The following is a 25,703-nucleotide window of genomic DNA, read 5'->3' as shown; positions in this document are numbered from 1 at the left end:
TCTGGTCTTTTTCAACTAAAGGTAAGTTAGTCTCATATGGAGGTAAGGGGCTTTTTCAACTGGAAACTTGGGTTTTTCTTCCCCAGAATAAGCAAACCAGCCAAGTGAACACATATAGATATATAGTCATAAAATACTTACTTAATCCCTCATTAGGAGAGCTCAACCTGTCCTAAGGGATGGGGGAGGATAGGGAATAATCCTCATATGAAATAAATAAACAGGACTTGATAAATTATGCAAAATCCTGCTTACCATGAAAAAAAAATGTACTCGACCAAGACCCCTCCCCCTCCAATTTTTTAACGATATGCTCCAATAAGTCAACAGGAGTTCCATAAAGTGATTAGTAGTGTTGAATTATTGTTTGGAGAACATTTCCTTTGTGCGAGAACCATTCAAAGAGAGAGAAGGCAATGAATAGGAAGATCAGTAAAAACACTTTGATCTTTTTTTTGGAAAACATTATTTGTTACTAGAGTCCACGCGGTTAGCCTAGTGCTTTGCGCTTCGCAACCATATGCCTGGGGAAGGAGTGTTCCAGGTTTGATTCCCGTCGTAGACATGAGGAATTTGAGGATCTTCCTCAGGCATAGCCAAGTTAGCCAGTCTTGGGCACAGGCAGTAGGGTTTTTCCCGCCAGTTTATCTGATCCTGCAAGCAGGCAAACTGGCCCCGTGAACATACGCCTCTACAGTCAAAAATATATCCCCCCCCCAGCGGCAGACCAGGCAACAGGTTGGTTGGGAGTAGTACTAAAAAGAAGTCGCATCTAAGTAACATGCGGACCCTGCATAGGAAGCGGAATAACACGTAGTGAAAGAAGAAGATTATTTGTTACTAGAATGGCTCCTTTATATTATACATATTCTTCTGTGTGTGCTTTCTTAAAGTCAAAAGAGATTTTATTTAGAAAGTTATTTTTTATTTACTCAAAATATTCTGTTTGGTACAATATGCAGCTACTCACCAGCTGAAGAGCATGTTTGTCAATCCCTGCTCATAAACATTCATCCAACAGTCACGTCCTTTGTATTTCCTCTCCTCTTTGTGGTCTCATTCACTCTAATTGTTCCACTCTCCAACACAGCAATGCCTGTTGTGTTAACATCCTTTGACACGATTCGTCATAACTCATAAGTCATGTCATCATAACATCTCATGATTTATCAAACTCTCAGGAGAGTGTATGTGTGCAAAATGAGATTTTGAACATACACACTCCTGCCATCCGCTTTTAAGTATCCACATAATCTAAGGAATACATATAAACACTTCTCGAAACAACTAAGGTCAAAGTGCATATCCAACAAATAAAAAGCAGCCACCATCTTGATTACATTAGTCAGTAAATGTAATTCGATCCATGAATAATTTATAACTGAAATAAAATAAACATATGCTTGAAGTGCGCAACTCATACAGCAATTCTCACATATAAACACATTAAATATTCTAAATATTATACACAAAAACTTATCCAAGATGCAGCCTTTGATAAATATCTTCAAACATTTGACATATTTTCAATTGTAATTTAAAAACTATCTAACATTTGTGTCCTTTGTTTATTTCTTTCTGAAAATGACTTAGATTTCATAATATTACATTAGATATTTTTCTCTTTGTGTATTGTTTAACCATTCTTGGAGTCCTCTCAAAATATACTGCTAAATAATTTAAGATATTACAAGGTTCACTTTTATTAGAATTTTTAAAATTTTATCACATGTGGCAAAAAACAATCTTACATAATATAATTTACTCATCTCAATTTTTCACAGTATTATATAAATTGAGTGTAAATTTTATAAATAGGATTTAAGCATTGTTATATGATAAATCAATTTTTAAACTTATTTGTTGGTGTTTATTAACATAATTGTATGTCTTATTACTAGAATCACCATGTGATTAAGCAACCGAGATATATTCAAACAGCCAACTTGCTTACCATGCTGTTGCGACCTTAAGGAATTACGTAAAATAACAGACATATAACATTATGTCTGTGTATCCATAAGTGTTCCTATGCAATACACTACTGTAACATGCATGTTACACTACTGTAATGTTCAAGTGTTGTACATTTAATGGTCACTGTGCTATTACTTGAGTTTTGTTTTAAATCTCAATAATGGGCATGCACGTTAGTTGGAACAGCTGCTGGCAGGAAACAGGAATGCCAGTCTGCAAGGTATCAAGGAAAGTAAAGAGAGCTGAAAAAGAGAAAAAACTGCTGAGTTAAATTCTGCGATCTCAAAAGTTTTTATATGCATCTTTATCCAATCTCCAAGGAGGAACTGTAAAGTTAATTGAAGGACATTACAATGCATCAAGCTTTTGTGTATCAGTGAGAATGTTATGAGCTCAACTGGGAAGTGAGTGACATATGCTTCATAAAATAAGATTAAATCTACAGAAAAATTATTTTTCTTGAAAGTGACTGGAAATGTCAATTAAATATTATATTCTTGTTGTCAGAGGATCATATTCATGCCCAATTCTGCAAATGAAGGACAGGTTTTTTGGAAAATCTGCTTGCTAGACTGTATCTGCTCTCCAGCCAATGAATTAACAAGTAGAAAGAATTAAAAAATTAAATAAAAACAATAAAGGAAGATAAAGAGGGCAGTTTTTTTAATATACATTTGATTTTTAAATGTATATAAAATATACATTTTAAAAAAATTTATATTTTTTTTAAATGTATATTTAAAAAATATATACTTTTTTTAAATATACAAAGACATCAAAGGTCATACTGCACCAGGACACTGGTCACAGCAGCACATATGGTAATTGGCTAGTAGGAAAATCACAAACATCCATGCCCTTGGTGGGATTCAAACCACAGCCGATTGATTGGCTGGAGAGCAGATACACTAAGGACAGTAATGTAATCAATGCTACATAGGAAGTTCCAATAATAATCAAGTGAAACTATAGAATTTTAGCTAGTTCTATATTCAGTTTTTTTTTTTTTTTTTTTGTATGGTATTTGATGTATCTCTCAGAATTGAATGTAACTGTGGGAGAATTTTCTCTAAGATCATATTATACAATTTTTAGAATGGCCATATAATTAGAATGTTAAAAAGTATTTACTAATTATAATTTAGAGAATATGAATACATCAGATCTTGTCAGAGTGATAAGGAGAGTAACTCGATTTACAGAATTGTATCTATTGTACATATATATTTGTTTACAGTAAATAATTTTTTATACTTGAGCTTCATCTTTAGAATTCACAACATGTAGATATTTGAAGTCAATGCATTATCACAGGTACAAAACTGAAACATTCTAACCAACTAATAAACAAAAATAAAATGAAACATACAAAGTTCATTTACTCTCCAAGACTATTAATGTAAAAGATTTAGATATAGACAAAGTGGGAGGTTAGCATAATATATAAATTAAATAAAGGAAGATAAAGAGATTCGATTCATTAGGCCTTTTTAAATGACATCACAAGTGACAAAAATTTTTATTTCGTATTATGAGCTAGTGTCTTAAGATGTGACTGAAGGTGACCTTTTTGTGCAAATGACTTTCCACATTCTTCACATTTAAAGGGCTTCTCTTTGGTATGAGTTCTTTTGTGTATTCTAAGATAGTCAGGCCTAGAAAATTTCTTCCCACAATTATCGCATGTAAATGGTTTCTCTTCAGTGTGAAGTCGCATATGCACTTTAAGATTCTGCACAGTTGCAAAAGTGTTCCCACAGCTGTCACATATAATTAATTTTCTCTCACTGGTATGCACCTGCTGATGTGATTTAAGACCACTTTTAGTAGTAAATCTATTTCCACATACAATGCACGTAAAGGGTCTTTCATTTGTATGAACTCTTCTATGTACTTTGATATATGCTGCCTGAGAAAATGATTTTCCACAAATTTCACATGAAAAAGGCTTTCCTTTAGTATGAACAGTGCAGTGTGTTCTAAGATGTGTAGGTTGTGAAAAGGATTTGTTGCATATTGCACATTTAAAGGGTTTCTCCTTTGTATGGGTCCTGATGTGCACTTTAAGTTTCCCTGATTCTGAAAATGTCTTTCCACAGGTTTCACACTGGAAAGGTTTTTCATTTGTATGAGCTCTTCTGTGCATTCAAAGTTTTGAAGAATCTGAAAATGTTTTTCCACAAGTTTCACATATATAAGGTTTCTCCTTAGTATGAGTCCTCATGTGTTCTTTAAATTTTGATACATATAAACTTATCTTGCCACATATATTACATATGATATTGTTAGTTTTTGTGTGACCCCTTTTGTGTGTTTCAAGATTTTCTTGTTGTAAAAACACCTTGTAACAAACTTCACTTGTAAAAGTTTTCCCCTCATTGTGAAACATACTAAAATTTAATCTGCTATTTGTTATGAGCCAAAAAATAAAATAAAATAAAATAAATAATTATATAAATTACTCTATTTTCTATATAAGGTTGGCTTGAGCTATATCAATTATGCATTTTCAATGATACTCCTTTGTGTTTCTTTAAAGTTCTTTTTAGATTCTCCATTACAACCTGCAAAACAAAGTCAAATAAATTTAAGTATACTGTGATAATCAGAAAAAGAGACAAATTATATCTTTAATTTCTAGTGTACAATAATAAGATATTTTTTATGGAACAACTATTTAAACTGATCATTTAACATCATTAAATATTAATGAATGCTTACTTTCATTCATGTGAAGCAATTCATTCTAGTTTTGGTAATCATCTCCACTTTATAAAAATTGTACACTCATTTTTCTTAGATTATAGGGTCTGATGTGTATTCTAATCCTAAAATAGTCATAAGATTAAGATGTATGACCTGAAAGAGGCCTGGCTGTATATACTTCTTTTTCTTTTTTTAATAAACTTCAAGGAACACAAAAGAACTTGAAAGAAAAGAATGAGCTACAAATTGAATTTTACAAAATGCAAAGGATGACATACCTTATACATTAATACATTTGTTTAGAAATGAAATGTACCATATATAAACTCTCAATGTATTCACTACCTTTTTACATTTTGTATTTCTCAGCATTTACAGATACGGTAGGCATAATCAGAAGCAAAGCATGACAAGCACTTTTTTGTTGGAAAAGATCTGGATTTGAAGCTTGTCATGATATTATTATTATTATGGGTTACTAAATGGGGGTCCTTGGACTCACCAAAACTTAACATCATGTCAAGCACTATCCAACATCTGCACAGTAACCATCATACTTTGCTTTGACCTCATTTATAGTCATGACACCCACAACAGAGGAATGCAATATGAAGAATCTGAATTTTTCATTCAAATGAAGATATGCTTGTCAGTCTCATACAAATGTAGTACAGTTTTTTTTTTTTTTTCCCCTCGCGGAAACCCAGTGCTCACACCTGCAAAACAAGCAAACCAACTAGAGGACACAAACACACATGCACGATTAACAGATAAAAATGCATTTAATGGAATGAATGTTGTACCATCATATGCATTTGTAGTATATTTGAGATTCATCAAAAAAATACCAAAAATATGAAAATAGCAAGAAACACAGCAAATGAATTCTGGACAGAGAACCTATAGAACAAGCAAAATATTTGAGCTATTTAGGCACAGGTTTTAGTGAAGATGGCAAGTTAAATCTGGAAATAGACAACAGAATATGCAAAACTGGTGTGGTGGATAGCCAGCTGAATAAATTTATATAGAATAAGAGAGGAAACTAGCCAAAGCACCAAACTAGCTGTATACAAGACAGTGTTCAGACCACTTTTAAGTTATGTAACTAAGAGTTGGGTTAGAAATAAAGAACTTGATCAAACACTAGAGAACACAGGGTTCTGATAAAAATTATAAGAGAAGGAACAGATTATTAACATCTGACCTCCAAGGAAAAAGAGACTCACCATGGGAGAAGTACACATACTGTCGCACACAAAACTCATCCAACCATGCCTTAAACTGATTCAGTGTCGTCCTCATTCACAACACACTCAAGCAACGCATTCCACTCACCGACCTCTCTCTCTGTGTAAAGAACTTACTCCTCACTGCTCTGCTCACACCCTCCTTATACAGTTTCCAGGGATGGCATCTTATTTTACTGCCCATTCTATGAAAAATCTCTTCCATGTCAACCTGATAACAACCACTGACTATGTCTTTCCCCTCCTCCTGTTCATGAGGCTTTGCAATTTACATTCTCTCAATCTGTCCTTATACTCCACATCACAGAGACCACTGACCACCTTTGTGAATCCCCTCTGGACCCTTTCTAATATATCCTATCACCATGAAAACCCTCTGACAAAATCTGTGCACAATACTCCATACAAGGCCTGATCAAGGCCTCATATGGAGTGTGGCATCTTCAGGACTTGTCCAATGTGACCCCTGAATTTCAGATTCTTGGACACCACCTCTCTCATCTCTCATATCCTCTACTTCCTTTAAAGTCCTCCCCCCCCATCAAGTGTATACTTTGCATCCCATCATTGCTTACCAAATTTCAAAACCTTACACTTTGCAACAATGAACTGACAGTTCCACTTACCTACTCATTCATGCAATCTATTCAAGTCCTCCTATAAGGCCATAACATCTGCTTGACTCTGCTCTCCCCAATTCTGCATCATCTGCCAACAGCTGCATATCACCAGTTAAACCTATCCCAATATCATTAATATAAAAATTAAATAACAATGGTCCCAAAACTGACTCCTGCACCCCATATACATCTTTCTGATATATATCTGACATCTAGTCACCGATCCAACTCAGAAGACTACTACTGAATCCCATCCATTTCAATTTAATTAACAGCTTGTGGTGTGGCAGTATATCAAAAGCTTTTGCAAAATCCAAGTATACCATGGTATATGCATCTCCCTTGACCAAGACATTTGTCACCTTGTTATAGCACATAAGTTAGTAAATCATGATCTCCCTTTAACAAACCCATGCACAACCACAGAGAATACTGTTGCTATAAACCCATTTCCATATCCTACCTCACAAATCTCTCCAGTACCTTCATCACAACTCCAGATACACAGGTTGGCCTATAATTTATAGCCAGAGTCTTATCATCACTTTTATGTGGTGGAACAGATGAAATCAATGTTAAAATCATATTAAAAAGGAAGATATTAGAAAGGAACTTGACAATGTTAGCATTGAAGAATGTGTAAGCAAAGCTAATCTGAAGTGGTATGGCTACTTAAATAGAATGGATGAGGAAAAGTTAGCAAAACAGGTGTTTGATGCCAAGATAGCAGGAAAGAGACCCAGAGGAAGACTGGCAGATTGATTAGTCAGAAGTGCCTTAGACACATGAAATGTTAGATATTAATGGACCTCTGAAATGACTTGAAGAAGTTCACAGATGGTAAATAAATAGTGGTTCAACATTATCTAACTAATGAGCTACACAGTACTATGTGCTATAGGTTTACATTTCATGACTGTACTGATCTGATCCTATGGATTCCTCTCTTAGAGAGGATTGCAGCTGATTATTAGGAAGATAATGACGCAAGGTGGTTTCCCATTACTTCCCTTCCTTGCCGTATTTTTATTTATTTATTTATTTTTTTATGACTGTAGCCTGTGTGTTCAAGGGTCCGATTTGCCTGCTCGCGGGATGAAAAACCCCACATAAATTGGCAGAAAAAACTGCTGTCCATGCCCAAGACCGGCTAATTTGGCTATGGCCGAGGAAGATCCTTAAGCTCCTCACGTTGTCGACAGGAATTGAACCTAGGACACTCCTTCCCCAGGCATATCGTTGCAAAGCGACTAAGCCAACTGTGCAGACTATGACTGTACTAACATTAAAAAAAATATAGTAACAATAATTTATTATAAATTCTTAATATTCAGTAATATGACAAGCTGCCATAGTAATTATACATAAGAAAGGATGAAAGAATGTGGTATCCACTAGAAATGTCCAATGTGTGCAGTTTTAATTACTGTATGTACAGTTTTCATGCATCAGTTATTATGTAACATGATATCTTAAATGCTTTAACAATTCTGAAGTCTTCTAAAATTTTGAGACAGTATACAGTTGTTTTTAATACAATTTGGTCTTATTCATTAGCATTTCTTCACTAGTTTTTTAAATATTCTTTCAAAATTAAACTTTTTTTATACAAAATGCTTGATTCTGCTTATTTGATGCATTTGTGGTATGAAAATGACATTTTCTGAGAATCTGCTTATGATTTTTAAAGGAACTTCTGAACTTATGTTCAGAAGTTCCTTTAATACATCATAATATATTTATTATTATTAGCATCTGCACTCCAAGGAGTCAGAAACTCTTCATGGGAGGTACACACTATAGTGTAATATTTTAGGGTTGTTGTCGACTGCACCATTGTAAAACTTCTTTGGTTCGTCTGCACCTTCGTTATATTTTTAATTCTGATATTGTCTTTATCTTAAATTCAACTGTGCCTTTGTTAACCTTATAGGTGCTGCGTTCCCAGCACCTTATGTCTTTGCTAACTCTATACTACTTTACTCACGACATAATTTTAATCCTACTTAATATTATTCCCTGTTCCCACTGCTAGTAAACAGACTTTAGGTATTTTGCCTATCTACAATGTACAGGTCACCAATTCTCACACTAATCAATAAGAAAAAATTTATTTGATTAACGACTGCGCCATTCTAATTGAAATTTATATGGTTTATTTAGAAATTTATAAAATTTATTTAGAAACTTATCTAAATTAAACATGTAGTTATTCCCTAAGTTGCATCTTAACTTAATTCTTTCCATTATATGTACAATCAATATATCCTTCTGTAACCTCACTAACAAATACGTGTAAGCACCCTCATTACACATATTAATTCCAATTGTACCTTTACAAAACATTGACAAAATTGTGCTTACCTACAGTAGCCTTTTACATACACAGTTTAGACAGTTGCACAAAACCTCAGTTATGTCTTCATCATAGGTTACGATTGTTGCTTGGACGATGTGGCGGTTCTCGCTCTGGACATTGCCGGCAAGGTCGGAGTAATTCTTTCGTCGAGACTGCCACTGCGATCTCCTATTGGTAACTGGAAAGGAACTGCTGAAGTCTCCATTAATACCGTGGGTAGTAGCACTCTCCTAGCATACCTGTGCATTCAAAACAGGAGCTCCATCGATAATGACCTCACCTCCACACACCTAGAACTCCACCAAAAGTTTCCAAAAGGCAACAAGCAAAAGCTTCCAAAAGTTGTAAAAGTCTTCTTATATATCTTCTTTAATCTTTTGTTACTATGTTATAGTTTCCAGGATTACCCACAAGCATAATGACATCACTTCAGCTCTCCATTCAATTTATGTTTCATTTATGTTTGCAAGACTTTGCAAATGTTTGTTTTTGCTTAGTCATCGTTCTGATCTCTGTTAACCCACTCTTTTCCATTTTACATAAAAAATTATAACATTTTTCCAATTATTACATAAATTTTATTTTATATATGTTTGGAAATCTCTGTAAAATTGAACTCAATGAGTAATTAATTTACCGAATCGCGAGAGATTTTACAATAGCACACAATGCTCATCCAACTGTGACTTAAACTGATTCTGTATCTACATTCGCAACACACTCAGACAATGCATTCCACTCACCAACTACTCTCCATGCAGAGAACCTTCACTTCACACCCTCCTTATACAATTTCCAGTGATGGCCTTTTGCTCTATGTCCCTCTCGCTTTCTATGATATATCTCCTCTATGTTAACCTGATAACCCCTAACTAACTTATATATCTCAATCATATAGCCCTCCTCCTCCTCCTATCCACAAGGCTTTGCATTTTACATTCTCTCAGTCTGTCCTCGTACTCCGCTTCCAAATACCACTGACCACCTTGGTGAATCTTCTCTGAACCCTCTCTAACATATCCGCATCACCATGAAAATCCTCTGACCAGTAAAATAATAATTACTAAAGCAAATAAGGGAAATGCCAGTGTAGTTCTAAACAAAACTGACTACACAAGTAAGCTTACCTCTTTACTGTTAGATCGGCTTACCTACCTCCCTATAGAATATGATTCCACCAGCTCCCAAATCAGAACACTCCAGAGACTCCTTAAGAAGGTTACTTCTTGGCCTGTGAAAGTGACTAACAGACTAAAACCTTTTAACTCTAGACACCCTGAATATATGGACTACCAAAAATCCATAAGCAGAATGTGCCATTACATCCCATTGTGGATGGCACTGATTTTTCCCCACATACAAATTAGCCAAACATTTAGCCAAAGCTCACACAATATACTGGCAATACACCATCACACAAAAAATTCAGCCCATTTTAACATAATGGTCTGTTTTGATGTCTCCTCCTTATTCACCAACATTCCACTCAAAGATACCTTAGACCTTATCCAAGCCAAATTTCCTCACGATATCTCAGACCTATTTCAGTTCACCATGACTCAGGCTATTTGGTTTTGGAAGGAAAATTCTACAAACAGATAGAGGGGACAACCACAGGTTCTTCACTCTCTCCCCTGGACAACTTCTTTATGGAAACCTCTGAAGAAAAAGCCTTAAACTCGGCCCCACATAAACCTATTGTTTGGGTATGCTATGTATATGATGTGTTTGCTATTTGGCCACATGGTTTGGATACACTCCACAACTTCTTAACAAACTTAAACAATCAACACCCCAGGATCCAGTTTATCTTGGAAAAGGAAAACAATAATAATCTCCCTTTCCTAGATGCTCTAATTATACACCAGCCTGATGGATCCATGGCTTTCTCTGTTTACAGAAAACCCTACACATACGGGTAGATACATTCACTACCAATCACACCACCATCTCCTAACAATATGGAATTATAAAAACCCTATATAAAAGGGAAAATGAATCAGTTCAGATAATAATGCCCTAATTATTGAACTTCATCATATTCTTAACAGCTTCATAGCCAATGACTACAATCCCCAAAAATATTAAAACCAATTAACCAACCCCCCCCTTTTCATAACATAGATTACTCTAAATCTATCACCATTCCTTATATCCAGGATACTTCTGAAAAGCTAACAAAATTCTAAAAAAATATGATCTGACAACTTGTTACAAACCATATCAAAAATTGGCATTTCTTATCTGCTCTACCAAAGACCAGCCACCTACCTGGAGTATACCAGGTCCCTTGTAGTTGCAAACTGTCCTAGTATAGCCAAACAGGTTCCACCAATACAGCCACTCAGGACTTGCTGACATGCTTTGGGCACCAATCACAAAATATGCTGGAAGAAAGCCACTTTACTACATAGAGCAAGAATAAATATGAGAGATTATTCCTGGAATCATCCTCAATGCTAAAAAAACTCCCCAAACCTCAAAAAAATTGGATGCATGAGACTGCTCCAAATATTGGAAGCTTGCATTCTAAGAACATCAGCCCAACAGCCAAGACAACCCAATTTAGGCCACTAGCAGGCACCTTTAGGAATCTAGGACCAACTTCAGTTGTTTTCTTAAGCTATATTTGCTTAGTGTTAGTGCCTGCATGCACATATCATTATTTTGTGATTCCTGAAGATGGTAATATAACATTACTGAATTATAGGAAGTATTAATTAAAGTTTTTTAATATTCTAGTATACACTGTCTTTCCCTAAAATCTGACAGTTACGTTGTTTATATATTTCTTCACCTTCTACATTCCCTAGCTTATAGCAACATCCAACTAAATAGGTCTTTCTAAACCACAGCCTCACATCCCACTGCCACTATTTTTCTCTTCCATGTCAACCTTATGTTGACTTAATTCCCATGCTATCATCAGCAGCACTCCTCCCCCTTCTTGTCTTTTCTATCCTCGGGAGAAATAGTATATCCTTCCATTTCTATTCCCATCAGGATATCATCTTCATTCAACCATGTTTCACTTATTCCAATAATTTTGGGACGAATAAACCCAATCAGTGAAACCATTTCATCTCCCTTATTTCTGATCCTTCTGGAATTTGTAAACAAACACAGCAGTTCATTTATAGATTTATAGTCAGTACTATCCAAGCCACTTGTTGGTTGTGATTTCCTCACCACACATGCCCTTGCCCAATCACATATATTCGTTCTGGCTCAACCTCCCCACCCACATCACAATATATTCTATCTCCATACACAGATTCACTGCTACTTTCAACATCCATTATCTCTATGCCATGTCTCCCTGTCCATCCAGGCTCCCATCCCATTTCCTGTTCTTCTTGCATTCCCATTCTCTCTTTATCTCTCATGTTACTACTGTTTCCACTACCAAGCACTTCAGCCTCTTCAATACCACTCTCCTGATCTTTCACTTCTGATCTCTTGCTTGCATCACACACACTGCACTTCCATCTAGCAATACTTTGTCTAGTGCACTCACTCCAAAACAATTCAAATGTAATCCATCATGCCTGTATAATTCTGTATTTATTATTTTATTTTGTAATTATTATGATTTCCAGATATAACATCAGCACTTCTGGATCTAAATGCAGATAAGATGATTAACATGTCGAGATTATACTCACTGCATAGAACAGGAATTTAGAATGGCATAGCTTGAGTTGGAAGTGAACCTGAAGAAACAAAATCTTTGGTATGAATTACAAGAGTTTTTGGGAAGCACAGTGATGAGATTCTTCAATGCATTTTCATGGACTCTGGCTTTCTATATGTATATAAGCAAATTCAGGAGATGCTTAATGTTTCATACTGTAATTGGAAAGATATGGCCACAATAAAGGCAGCAATGATTAAATGCAAGTATTTTCAACATCAAAACTTTTTATTAGACTGATTTGTTTGCTGACTAGCTTCTTCAGGATCTGGGATACAGGAGCATTAAGCAAAAACTGTGAATATAAGAAATTACATAAAATGAAACTGATAAATTAACAACCTGTGTCTAGTAGCCCATTTCAACTATATTAAACTCTGACTGGTGTAGATCAAATAAAACTGTTGTGATTTGATACATTGTGTTGTATCATATTCACTACTTCTTTGAATTTTCTTATGCAACTTATATTCAATATATTGTATTCTTGTTTCATTCTGGATACTGCAATATAAAAACCCAGATAATATATTTATATGGGAAGAGACAAAATGTGACACATTATATACAGCAGTTACATAAGATTATTCAAAGCAGAAGTAATAATACATATTTTGACACAATAATCAAGAGATGAGGAGTTTATTTGATTTACAATGATCAAGCATTTTAACACAGATGAAATGGACTATGACAATAATGAGTCATGTGAGCTGTGCAAGTCAACTGTGAAATCTAATGTACTGTAAAAGTATTGTTACTAACAGATCTTGCAATTTTTTATGCATTTTTTTCTTTTTGCATGTAATTTCTTATATTCAACTATAGTTCTATAATGCAGATTCTGAAGAAGCTGTACATTTGTTCTCATAAAAATTTAGTTGCTATACAGCAAAACAATTGTTCTAATAAAAATTTAGTTTTGAGCATCTTCTCTTTTGTCCTTAAATCAGGTTGAGTCCCATGTGTATAAGAGCATTCAACTGTTCCATGTCAAAAGCAATCTCTTTCATATGCCAACAGCTTTGAAAGTCCAATACAGTTTAAGGACTTTGTGCCACATTAATCTTGATCTTCCCCTAGTCTTGTACTCTCCATAATGCCCTCAAATAAAGGTGAAGTCGTCTGTCCAGTTCCATTTGCACAATATGACCAAACAAACAGACTTGATTTTTTTTAACTGTGTTAAGAATTGCTGAGTTAGAGATATTCAAATCATGCAGCACCTTGCATTAGTCTTAGGTTCTGTCCAATGAGGTCTGTTGATTTTCCTGAAGCATTTCATTTCAAAAGCCAACAGTTTCCTCTCTGCTTCTTTTTTTTCAAGGTGCAAATTTCTGTCCCTTAAAAATACTACCTGTTGGTAGTATTATACTTTTGTATAATTTTATTTTTAGAGCTGTAGGAATTTTGTTGTTTTTCAAAATGTTATTCAGTTTATTCATCATTGACCATGCAAGGGAAAGTGTGTGTTTTATTGTTACTATGTCATTTAAATTTGCAATTAAACTAGGTAATTAAAACCATTAACTTGTTCTATGGTATTCTGATAAGTGTTATCTGCATATCATCCAGGTGTCTTTCAATTTTCGTTATCTTTTTGGAAGTTTTTCCACAAGTGTAAGCGAACAAAGCTTGTGCCTGAAATATAATCAGGATTAGGACAATTCCTATAAAGAAGCTAATGACTCTACATCACTTGCCTTAGTATCCCATAATGCAAAACACATCTCCTTGCAGACATGTATAATGCTATGCATTAGGGGAAGGGTCACTATCCATACCGGTTTCAACGTTTATTGAGGTCTCATCAGTGGGAGCCAGATCTAGAGGTGATATTAAGGTTGAAGTAATGAAGTAGTCATATATTCATCAAGTTTCCAAAAGGTGTCACACCCTATTATTAAAATATTCTGGATTAGAGATAGTTGTAAGGTTTTCCACTTGGTTATAATATAAACTAAAGATACCAAGATAGCATTATACATACCCATAAGGATATGCGCTTTGCATTAAAGAATACTAAGGCAAGTGATGTGAAATCATTAGCTTCTATATAAGAGTTGCCCTAGTCCTAATTATATATCACGAGCAAACTTTGTTTGCTTACACTTGGATAAAGGATTAAGCCAAGTACATAATTTCGTGATATCTTTAGTTTATATTATAAACAAATCGAAAAACTTTCAACAACTATCTCTAATCCAGAGTATTTTAATAATAAGGAGTGACACCTTTTGGCAACTCATACATAAAAATATGACCTGCATTACTTCAACCTTAGTATCACCTGTAAACATCGTTGACCTCAGATCTGGATGCCATCCTTGGAGTAAAAGGACGGGTCATTATCATTGCTGAAGACTTCAATGCAAAATATCCTACCTGGAACAGTAAATCTACCAACAAAAATGGGCACATACTGTTTAACTACTCAAGTTCCAATTACATAGTTGTGGCTGATCCTTCAATACCAACTCATCTCAGTCCAATTGGCTCCTCCGACGTCCTAGATACAGTTGTCCTCCAAAATGTCAAATTGCAGTACAACTTGGATTCACTTGATGAATTAACCTCTGACCACAACCCTATTCTGCTACAATCAGGCAATCAGAATAGACTGTTCCCCTGCCTCACACCTTCATACCTTGGGAAAAATTATTCAATGTGCTCCCAAACTACTTTGGTCCTGTTCCTCATATTAACTCTAAAGAAGAAATTTATTCTGCAATCAATAAATTTACTCAACAAATCAATGCAGCCTTATCATCTATCACCTCAAATATACCTACTTCTAAGCCTAAAAGACTTCCAGAAGATATTATGAACTTAATCAGGGAAAAAAATAAGGCAAGAAAAAGATACTTGAATACCAGGGCTCCTTAAGATAAAACGTCACTCAACCGGTTGAATAGTGCAGTGAGAGATGCACTGAAGGCCCACAGAAACAAACTATGGGAAGATAAATTAGCTTCCATTTCACCTGGTGATCGAACCGTTTGGAAACTGTTAAGAAATATCAAAAATAAAAATAAAACTCTTCCTCCTCTCAAATCGAATTTAGGCATAGTTCACTCAGATGCTGAAAAAGCTGAAACTATGCAGTCCATCTTATGATAACCTGAACTTCAATCATATTTATAAAATCCATCGCCACGTCAGATACATACTAAAACAATGAGGTACTTGTACCAGCCAACTCACACCTACTTCTCCAGCCGAAATCTACGATATCATATAAAATTTAAAAAATAAAAAAGCTCCTGGACCTGACAGCATCCCTAATAAAGTTATTAAACTGCTACCCCGAAAGGCCATTGTACATCTTACAACAATAATAAATGCCATGCTTAGATTAAAATACTTTCCCTATGTTTGGAAGTTGGCAGATGTGGTCCCTATTTATAAGCCTGGTAAGGACCGATAGCTGCCACAAAGTTATCGCCCCATCAGTCTGATTTCCAGTTTGGGCAAAATCGCTGAAAAAGTCATCCTCTCCAAAATTCAAGTTTCTGTTAACAAGCTAAATATCCGTTTGGTTTTCGCAAACTCCACAGCACTACTCAACAGATCCACTAGCCTATGGATCTGTTGAGTAGTGCTGTTGAGTAGTACTCCACAGCACTACTCAACAGACCCATAGACTAGTTGAATACATAACCACCAGTTTCAACTGGCATCAATACACGAGAGCAGACTTTCTTGACTTAAAAAAGGCCTTCGACAAATTATGGCACTTTGGACTCCAATCCAAGCTGATTTTAGCCGGCATTAAACTGGATCTGATTCACCTCATTAAGTCCTTTCTTTCTGGAAGACGCATGCAAGTTAAACTAAATGGGGCGGTATCTACCCAGCGGTGGATCTTGGCTGGAGTGCCTCAAGGATCCCTCCTGGCACCGATACTTTTCTCGATTTACATCGTGGCCATCCCGCATAACCCGATGTCATCTATCATTGCTCTCTATGCTGATGATACAGCAATACTGGCCAGATCTCTTAAATCGCATCTTGTTACAAAGAAACTACAAGATAACCTGCTGAAACTTGAACACTGGTTCTCAATTTGGAGACTGCAAGTCAATCCTCAAAAAAGCAGTGCTCTTCTGTTCACAAAAAATTCAACATCTCTCAAACAAGATATCTTTCTATTTAACATCAAGATTCCCTGGAAAACAGAAGCCAAATATCTCGGCATACTGCTAGATAGAAAACTAACCTTCAGTCCACATACAAAATCCTTATGTGCAAAGGCATCAAAAGTTATCACTCAGCTCTATCCTCTTATCAATAGGAACAGCAAACTAGATATTAAAATCAAATTGCTCCTCTACCAGTTGATGATTGGTCCAATTATCACTTATGCATCCCCTGCCTGGAGCCATACTTCAAGCTCAAATATCCCTAAACTGCAAAGACTGCAAAACAAATGCTTATGCATGATCTTAAAGGCACCATGGCACATTAGAAATGTTCAACTTCATCGAGACACAAATATCCCTTATATCTACTCTTTCCTGCAATCTTTTGTAGTAAAGTACTTCTCAAAATCGTCCTCACATCCAAATGAATTAGTCCAACAAGCAGCAAATTATGATGAATCAGAATTATGCAAATATAGATGACCTAAGGCCATCCTACTTCCCTTTCAAGATCTATAACTTGCCCAACTCGGGCTGAGCACGTAGCTCATAAATTTTTCCCTACACAGTAACCTATCAGATAGTAGGGATTAAAAGCATTATGCTTCATCCTTATAGACAGTAACATTCTGCGTAGTATCACCTGTGGGTCTGGATCCCACTGCCAAGATCTCAATAAAGGTTAAAACTGGTGTGGGTAGTGACCCTTTCTATAATGAATAGCATCATACATGTCCATAAGGAGATGTGCTTTGCATTATGGGATACCAAAGCAAGTAATGTGAAGTCATTAGCTTCTATATAGGAGATACAGGAGTTGCCCTAGTCCTGATTATATTTCAGGTGCAAACTTTGTTTGCTTATACTTGGATAAAGGATTAAACCAAGTATATATATATATAATTTCTTGGTATCTTTAATTTCATTATCTTTGTTTTACTTGATTTATAATCATATTATAATTTCTGCAGGTTTCTTGTAATTTTGCAAGCTAGTATTATTATTACATGACATCTCCAAGGAGTCCAAAGACTCATCGAGGGGCTACAACTCTTTTTGTCTCCACTACCACCAACCACACCCTGAACCACTATTACCATCATCATCTACACTAACACCATCTACTGCCACTGGTATTTTCACAGACAATCATAAACATCCATACCCACGATGGCATTCAAACCCGCAGCCTTTTGACTGGAGAGCGGATACACTAACCACTCAGCCAACCAGTCTGGTATTGGAGATTTGATTTATTTGGTATAATTACTACCTCATCTGTGTACATGTTGTGTGCAATTGGTCATCCATTGACTTTTACTCCTTTTGTTGAGGACAACACTTCTTTAATGAGTTCTTGGATGAAAACATTAAAATGTTTTGAACTACACATCGAAAATTTCATGCAGACATTATTTCAGCATGAATAAGTTCAAAAACAGTCTTGGGAAGACAGGAAAAAAAATTAAATAAGGAGTTTTTTTGTTTAAATTCGCCTTATATAATCAAACTTTACAGCAAAAACATATATAATACAACAAATAACTGAAAAAACAATACGACATTGTACCCATCAACTGGAAAAACTGAGTTCGATTCTCATTGTGATGAGAGGAATCTTTATATGCCCTTTTTAAAATTAGGGTGAGTTAGCCAATCTCATATAAACAGAAGCGTTATTATTATTATTATTATTATCATCTGACATCTATGGAATCAAAGGAGTTATCACTGGAGGTCTATACCCTCTTATGCCAAAAAATCGAGCCATGTTATGAACCTGTTCACAGATTCAGAACTTGCTTGTCCTCACCAACTTTTTTAATACCTTAACAACAACCCTGGACACAGACTGGCCTATAATTTGTAGCCTTAGTCTTTCCACACCCCCCCCCCCCCCACACACACCCAACCACTTTGTGATAATGGAATAATTTTTCTTACCTTCCACTCTCTTGTTGCAAAACATATGTTAAAGAGTTGCACCAAAGGTGCCATTAATTGCCTAGGCCATTCCCTCAAGAAACATGGTGATATACTGTCAAATCCTACTGCCTTATTACCATCAAGTTTACTTAATTCCTCACATGCTTCCTGCTCATTCACCCATCAGTCCCTCCCTATAAATTTTACACTTCCAGCTTCTCCTGATGTTGCCTTCAGGAGGATGAAATACAGTGATAAACTGATCACTGTATTCAACTATATCCTCCACACCGGTTACCAATCTGCCAGTGTCATCAACTGGCATCATCCTCCCATAGTCATTTTTTTATTTCTACTTGCCACATATCAAAAGTACTCACTAGAATTTTTCTTAACTCCACTTTTGTTGCCTTTACTAATTGAGTTACCTTCCAGGCCTGCTCATTGTACTCTTAATGCAACTGAATATTACCAACATTCATACTGTTGCTTCCACAGTGCCTTCTTCTTCCTCCAGATTCATCCATCAACAAGGTAGGAAATGCTTAGCCTTTTCACCTTTGGAATACACTCACACATTGCTGCAGTTAAATAGCTCTTGATCAATGCCCACGTAGCATTTACATTCTTCTCATTCAACTCCTCTTTCCATGTTATAGCTCCCAGTTGTATCGTAAGCTTTCCATAATCACCAGCCTTGTAGTTCCACACATATCCCTTCTTTAAAGCAGTTCTCATGTGATCATTTCACGGTCACTCTCTCCAACTGGGATAAGATTAGACACTTCATTCACAATCACATCCTCCAAGGATATAACCAGATCTAAAACTCTTAACCTTCATATGCCCTCTGTACATACTGCCTAAGTTTGTTGTCCCTTAAGAACTCAAGAAATTCATTCTCCTTATTCCCTGATGCTATCTCTTCATTCCAATTAATATTGCCATAGTTGAAATCACCCATAATGATCAACCTTTGCTTGCTCACTGAGCCAAGTTTCCTATATATTTCTTTGTCTCCACCTTCTACATTCCCTGTCCTATTGCAACACTCCACCAAATATCTCATTCTATCAACTTTCACTTCACACCATTCTGCTTCAAAACTACTGCCACTCTATCCTCTTTGTATCTCAACCTTGAGTAGGCATAATTTCCATGCTATCATTAGCGCAGCATTTCCTCTTCCTTCTTGACTTTATTATCTTCACAAAAAACATCATATCCCTCCATTTCTATTCCCGTCACAATGGCTTTCTCATCCAACCATGTTTCACTTATTCCAACTATTTTTGGGCACAAACTCAATCAATGAAACAATTTCATCTCTCTTATTTCTGATACTACTGGCGTTTGTAAATAAACATAACAATTCATTTCTTGGTATATAGCTAGTCCCACTTGTGCTGTCTCCTGTCCTCATCTTTTTCCCCACATAGCTTACCAGACTTAAACCCTCCCATGTATTCCTAGCCATTCCTATGCTACCCATCCACATACATGTATTCATTACCACTTGAAGAATTCATTCTCCTTACACCATATTCTGCCGACCAACCCCATTTCCCTGTTCAACTTGATTTCCTGCTTTCACGTCTCACTTAGTCCACTCTCCTGCTCATTTACATCAGATTTGACTTCCACTGATACCTACTTTTGCATCACTCATTATACTTCTTTTCAGAAGCAACTTTCCCAAATGACTCACTCTAAAATCATTCAGAATGCAGTCCATTACTCTTATACAGCTTCTGGAAACGCAGATCTTCGTCCTGCACACAACAAGCAAATCAGCTGGAGGACACACACAAACACAACTTACAGACCAAAAAATAGAAGTGGAGGATATAAATAGCATTATGTGTAGATGGTGGATATTTATTATTGTTAACATCTGATTGCCATCGAGTCAAAGGACTCATCGCAGGAGGTCTGTACTCTCTCATGCCAAAAGATCATCAAACTGTACCTTGAATCATTCACAGTTTCCACATTCACTACACTTTCAGGCAATGGATTCCACTAACCAATCGCTCTCCATGCAAAGACCTTTCTCATTCCCCTGCTCACATCCTCTTTATGTGGCTTCCATGGATAGCCTCTAATTCTACTCTTACCTCCCTCTACTCTATGAAATATCTTCTCCACATTAATCTGGTAACAACCTCTCACCATCTTATATGTCTAAATCATATCTCCTCTTCTTCTATTCACAAGGCTCTGTAAATTGCATTCCCTAAATCTCTCCTCATATCTGACATTCCATAAACCTGACACTAACTTATTAAATCTTCTCTGGACATTCTCCAATACATCCTCATCCCCCTGAAAACCAGGTAACCAAATCTGTGCACAGTAGTCCATATTGTGGCCTAATCAAAGCCTCATAACAAGGAAAGCATAACCTCTTTGCTTTTGTATGTCAGTGTCCTCCTCATTATTGACATAATCTGTTGGGATGCTCTTGCAATTTTAGCAATGTAATCCCTAAACTTCAAGTCTCTGTCCACCATCACTATCAGATCTCTCATCTTCTCTGCCTACCCCAAAATTTCTCTATCAATTGTATACTTTGCATTCCAATCTTGCTTACAAAATTTTAAGAATTTACAACATTAAATTGACAGTCCCATTCCTTTGTCCACTTATAGTCTATTCAGATATTCCTGACTTCTCCTCAATAAAGGTCGAAACCAATCTGGGAAGTGGCCCTTCCTTTAATGCATAGCATTATACATGTCTGCAAAGAGATGTGCTTTGCATTATGGGAGATACCAAGGCAAGTGATGAGAACTCATACCACCTTTATCACCAGTTGCCCTAGTCCGGAAAATACTTCAGGTGCAAACGTTGTTTACTTACACTTGGATAAAGGATTAACCATGCTACCAGCCAGGACGTATATATACGTCCAAGTTACTATGGATGCGAAGTGCATATTAAAATTGTAATGCCATTCATATTACATTGAATTATATGATGGATACAAAGCGTGTGAGAATGCGAATTTGATCCATAATGGCTGGTAAGGTGGTTAAACCCAATATATAATTGGCATATTGTAATAAATAATGAATTGTGAGCATACAGAGCTTTTACTTGATGACCAGTAACTAAACACCTGGAAACAAATGGAGCAAGAGCAATTCTTCAAAGCTACTGCTTCATTAAATGAACAATTCATCAGAAGAGGCAGAGGAGGCTAGGTAATCAACGACGTCTTTAAATTCAGAAATGTAATCATTCTCAGAACACTGTCATGTTCTGAGGATGGTTTCCCAACTGCATAACATGTGAAAGGTCTAAGTTCATCTTCAGGGAATGAAGTGGCAGCAGGAATGGGCTTCTTTAAAAATCCATTACTTCCAAAACTTTGTCCATAGAGGTTTTCTTTTCTGCATAAATTTTTCTATACCATGCAATCGAAGCTTACATTTTTCTGTCTACATTGCTATATCCATTTCTTCAAAAAAAGTCTCAGCAACAGAATCTGCCAGTTTTTATCAATGTAAACTTTTGGGGGCTTTCTTTTTATGTTATTATATTCTGTGTTCCCTCATCTTTTTCTACTGCAATTTTCTGTACTTCTAGGTCTAGAAGGTCTTCGTTTGAGACCTTTTTATAGTTTAAAACAAATGCTCCACAATTCACTGTCAACTTCCATCTTTAATTAGCATCCTTGACTGTATGAACATGTATTTTCAGGAACGTATCAAAATTCTTTTCAAAATACATTATAGAAGCACTCTGTGAATGAATGCATAAGTTATTCATTACAAAAGGAGATGGGAAATTACACACATTGCATAGTTTCTCCACTCCATATTCCTCAGCATTTTACCGCACTCATATATTTAAGGACACGCAGAGAATTTTATACGATGAATAATACGTTAGCAGTTAACAAGAGAAAGACATACGGAACACAGCTTGGCTATTAATTAATAAATCATCAATGTTAGAGAAGTATTACAACTATTAATCATTTATAACCTACTCTAAATCAAACAAAAACAATATCACGTTCTGATGTTTTCCCCTTCAGCAACGCCCTCTTGTAATTATAGATATTGTTCATCTCGAAATGCATAATGTCATCTGGTAAATTTCTTCGGAATTTATTCAGAGTTCACTGATTTATCGAATATTAAAAATTTTCGCTTAGTAAATTAAAATCGAAATACCGGGATATATTTTGATATCGTTCTCAGTAGCACCGTAGCTAGGTTTTAACTCGTTATCAAATTCTTAGCCACACGCCTTTCTTTAAATGCAACAATTTCGATACTTAGTAAAATATCATCACTAGTACTCTTTGCAACACACCAATGTAATAGCGCACATGGAAACTACTTCTCTAATACTAACATTCATTAAATTAAATTCAGGGAACATAGCTTGGTCCTGAAAATACTTCAGGTGCAAACTTTGTTTACTTACACTTGGATAAAGGATTAACCATGCTACCAGCCAGGACGTATATATACGTCCAAGTTACTATGGATGCGAAGTGCCTATTAAAATTGTAATGCCATTCATATTACATTGAATTATATGATGGATACAAAGCGTCTGAGGATGCGAATCCAACCAGTCTTCAATCCAAATCTTGAAATACCTATCCAACCAGTCTTGAATTCTGTCTTTTACCAATTTCTCCAATACCTTAAACACGCGGCTAGTGTAGTTAAGGTATTGGATGCTAGATTCAATCATGAATCTAGCATCCAATACCTTAACTTCAACCAGTCAGTGACTGGACTTGAAGTATATATATATATATATATATATATACTTCAAGTCCAGTCACTGACTGGTGGAACTTTTTCCAAGCCAATCTTTGACTGGTTCCCTAGTTCGTCTATCTCTGACAATGGCAAGAGGGTTTTTTTTTTCGTGAAACTCGAGTTTTACGTCTCGAAACGCGAGAAAAGAGAGAAAAAGTAGTCAAAACACTAAATTAGTTGCATACAAGAGAGTGTTCAAATCACATTAAACTTATGGATCTGAGAACTAGGTTAGAAGTAAAACACTTAACCAAAGACTAGAGATCACAAATATGATGAGAGTCCTGAGAAAGAATAGGGATGTGAACAGATGGCATCAATGGCAATATCATAATAAAAACGAGGATATTTGGAAAGAACTTGACATTGTTAGCTTCCAGGAATGTGTTAGCAGAGTCACTTAACCAGAATGGGAGAGGAAAGATTAGCAAAACAAGAGTTCTCTGGCAGGTTGGCAGGAAAAAGACCCAAAGGAAGACCAAGATATAGGTGGATTGATACGATAAAAAGTTCCTTAGAAGTTAGAAATATAAAATCTGATAATGTTGGAGCCTTGACAGGTAATAGATTGATTTGGAGGAAAATTGTAGATAGGAAGTTAGTAATGAAGTATATTTTTCATGAAGTGCGATCATATCCTGTGTTATCATATCATCCATAATCGTCATCATATTCCTGACTTTTACCCCTTCGGGGTAAAAGTCAGGAGATGACGATGATGGACTCAAGAAAATTGCCTGTAGAACTGACATTATTTCAGACAGTAACATATTCTGTTAGGGTTAGGTACGAAGAGATGGCAGAAATTGTTTTCCCGTCTCTTCATTGGTGCTGGCTATAATTAGTGACAGACATGTGCCAGCTATCTCTGATGGGCTACCAGTGGGGGACTACACTGCCCACTCAGTCTTCAAAAGCTAGATATGATTTAAAGACCTCTCTTACTTCCCGATAATGAAAAAAAGGCTTTAACTGATTATTTATATTTCGGTGTGGTCTGAAAGATTTCCAGCCTAACAATGAAAAACGAATTTATAATTTCAAAATTATTTTTATTTTTCAGCATAATCCTCCTTAAGACTAATACGCACCTGTGTAGCTCAGTAGAAGTGGCGTTTGCATTCTATGGCGCTTGACCGTACAAAGAAAGGATTTGGTGGTTCAAACCTAGTCACCGACTGGGTTTGAACCACCAGACTAGAAGAAATTGTTCTAAGCCTTTTTTCGACCGGTTCCCGAGTTAGTTGATCTCTGGCACGGGATAGCGGGTTTTTTCTCCAAGAAACTCTGGTTTTTCGTCCCGTAAACTCAAGAAAATCGACCGTCGAACACACACTATTTCCAGGCATTAAAAATATTGTGCTAGGGACCACGAGATGGCGGCACTAGCTTGCCGCTTTCTTCACTGCATACCGATGAATCAGTGATAGCCTTGGGCCAGCTATTTCTCTGAAGGGCTTCCAGTGGAGATTGAATTGCCCACTCAGTCTCCAAACGTTAGATAGGGTAAACGGCCTCGCCTATTCCCTATATGGGAACAAATAGGCGTTAACTGATTTATTTTTTATTTTTGATGACTAATACATTTATTCCAGCGCCATTATCCCGTCCCTGTAGTGGATTTCAGAAAGTTCAGCAAAATACCCCATTACAGCTGCAATGACCTCTTAATTCGAAGAAAAATGCTGACCAGCGAGGGAGATTTTTAGTTTTGGGAAGAGACAGAAGTCAGAGGGAGCTTTTGACAATTTTTTGACAAGTGTTTGGATTCTGGTGTACAATGGTGAATCCAAGTCTTATCCATAGTAAAAAAGCGATGCACAAAATCAGTTTTATTCTTGCTAAAACGCTGCAAGCACTGTTCAGAGATTTTCATACGAGAGTGTATTTGCTGTGAGCAAGCGCGACACTCATCTTGAGCAAAGTTTATTCATTTGCAAAACATATCATTCCCATTCTTCTTAAATGCCTATAATCTCAGCAATTTCACGCACTTTGACTCGCCAGTCATCCAATACCAGATCGATGATTTCTGGTGTTGTTGCACTTTTTGGACGTCCTTCACGTGGATTATCTTCAAGGTTGGTATGGACACGTTTAAATTCTTCAGCCCATTTCTTAATTGTCGAAAACGAAGGAGAAGAGTACCCATACACTTTTATGAACTTCGAATGAATTTCTTTTGGCGTTAAACCTTCTTTTACAAAGAATCTTATAACCATACGATACTCAGTTTTATCCA

General features: G+C 36.1%; 1 protein-coding gene across 2 annotated transcripts; it reads right to left on the bottom strand.

Annotated features, from left to right (window-relative positions):
* Window positions 1–842: 842 nt before the first annotated feature.
* On the bottom strand, window positions 843–22,763 carry LOC150098673 (uncharacterized). Of its 2 annotated transcripts, none has more exons than XM_090404777.1 (2): window positions 22,672–22,763; window positions 843–4,541 (listed from the first exon to the last, which is right to left on the bottom strand). In XM_090404777.1, the coding sequence occupies exon 2, from the start codon at window positions 4,121–4,123 to the stop codon at window positions 3,497–3,499; it is 627 nt and encodes a 208-aa protein (XP_090260903.1). In that variant the 5' UTR covers window positions 4,124–4,541; window positions 22,672–22,763; the 3' UTR covers window positions 843–3,496. The 2 variants fall into 2 exon arrangements, with proteins under 2 accessions (XP_090260903.1, XP_090260904.1); XM_090404778.1 differs by lacking the exon at window positions 22,672–22,763 and adding an exon at window positions 8,918–10,802.
* Between the last annotated feature and the right edge of the window lie 2,940 nt (window positions 22,764–25,703).

The sequence above is a fragment of the Typopeltis vanoorti genome, chromosome 15 (genome assembly GCF_054136105.1).
Source record: "Typopeltis vanoorti isolate ZY-2024b chromosome 15, IOZ_Tvanoo_1.0, whole genome shotgun sequence".
Classification (NCBI taxonomy): domain Eukaryota; kingdom Metazoa; phylum Arthropoda; class Arachnida; order Uropygi; family Thelyphonidae; genus Typopeltis; species Typopeltis vanoorti.
This window is presented reverse-complemented; position numbering and strand designations above follow the sequence as displayed.